General features: G+C 35.2%; 1 protein-coding gene across 1 annotated transcript in view; it reads right to left on the bottom strand.

The window, feature by feature from the left end:
* The window catches only part of CFAP58 (cilia and flagella associated protein 58), a 56,772-nt gene that overhangs the window by 40,441 nt on the left and 15,809 nt on the right, over window positions 1-522 (bottom strand). The window contains exon 7 of the mRNA XM_009328446.1: window positions 516-522. This exon is cut by the window's right edge and continues 70 nt beyond it. Coding sequence (XP_009326721.1) covers window positions 516-522 — 7 coding nt within the window. The remainder of the gene's footprint in view (window positions 1-515) is intronic.

Below are 522 nucleotides of genomic sequence, written 5' to 3'. Positions count from 1 at the left end.
AAACATGAGATGCTATCCTGCAGTACAAGAACCTTGGGCTGATGGAAAATGATCAGTATGAGAAATGGACCTAAAAGCAAGGATTAGTATTAACACAGCCTGCCAAGCTACTACCTGGTGCATCAACATTTTGGTTTGTTCTTTTACTAGCAAAGACTAGTTTTGCCTAGATTAATATTAAACTTCATATGCTACAGAGTGTAAAAGCTCAGATGTAATGAACTCTTTAGGTATCAAATAACAGGTTTGCAATAAAGGTGAACACAAGTAGCAGTTTTGAACTCCCTGATAGTTTATATGTTAAAACTTAGAAATCTTTTGTGTGTTTATGGGTACTAACGCTATTTCAATGCACAGAAAAGAAGCAGTGTAAGCATCTGCTTAAGGAAATCTGAATGCTTTACTTAATGTTATTTATTCTACAACATTTCTGTGTTGCTGTGAGTGTTTAAACTACAGACATTTCATTCTCAAGCCGTGAGATTTGTTTATCAGTATTACCAAAGCAAGCTCACCTTGCTT

The sequence above is a fragment of the Pygoscelis adeliae genome, unplaced genomic scaffold (assembly GCF_000699105.1).
Source record: "Pygoscelis adeliae isolate BGI_AS28 unplaced genomic scaffold, ASM69910v1 Scaffold317, whole genome shotgun sequence".
Classification (NCBI taxonomy): Eukaryota; Metazoa; Chordata; class Aves; order Sphenisciformes; family Spheniscidae; genus Pygoscelis; species Pygoscelis adeliae.
This window is presented reverse-complemented; position numbering and strand designations above follow the sequence as displayed.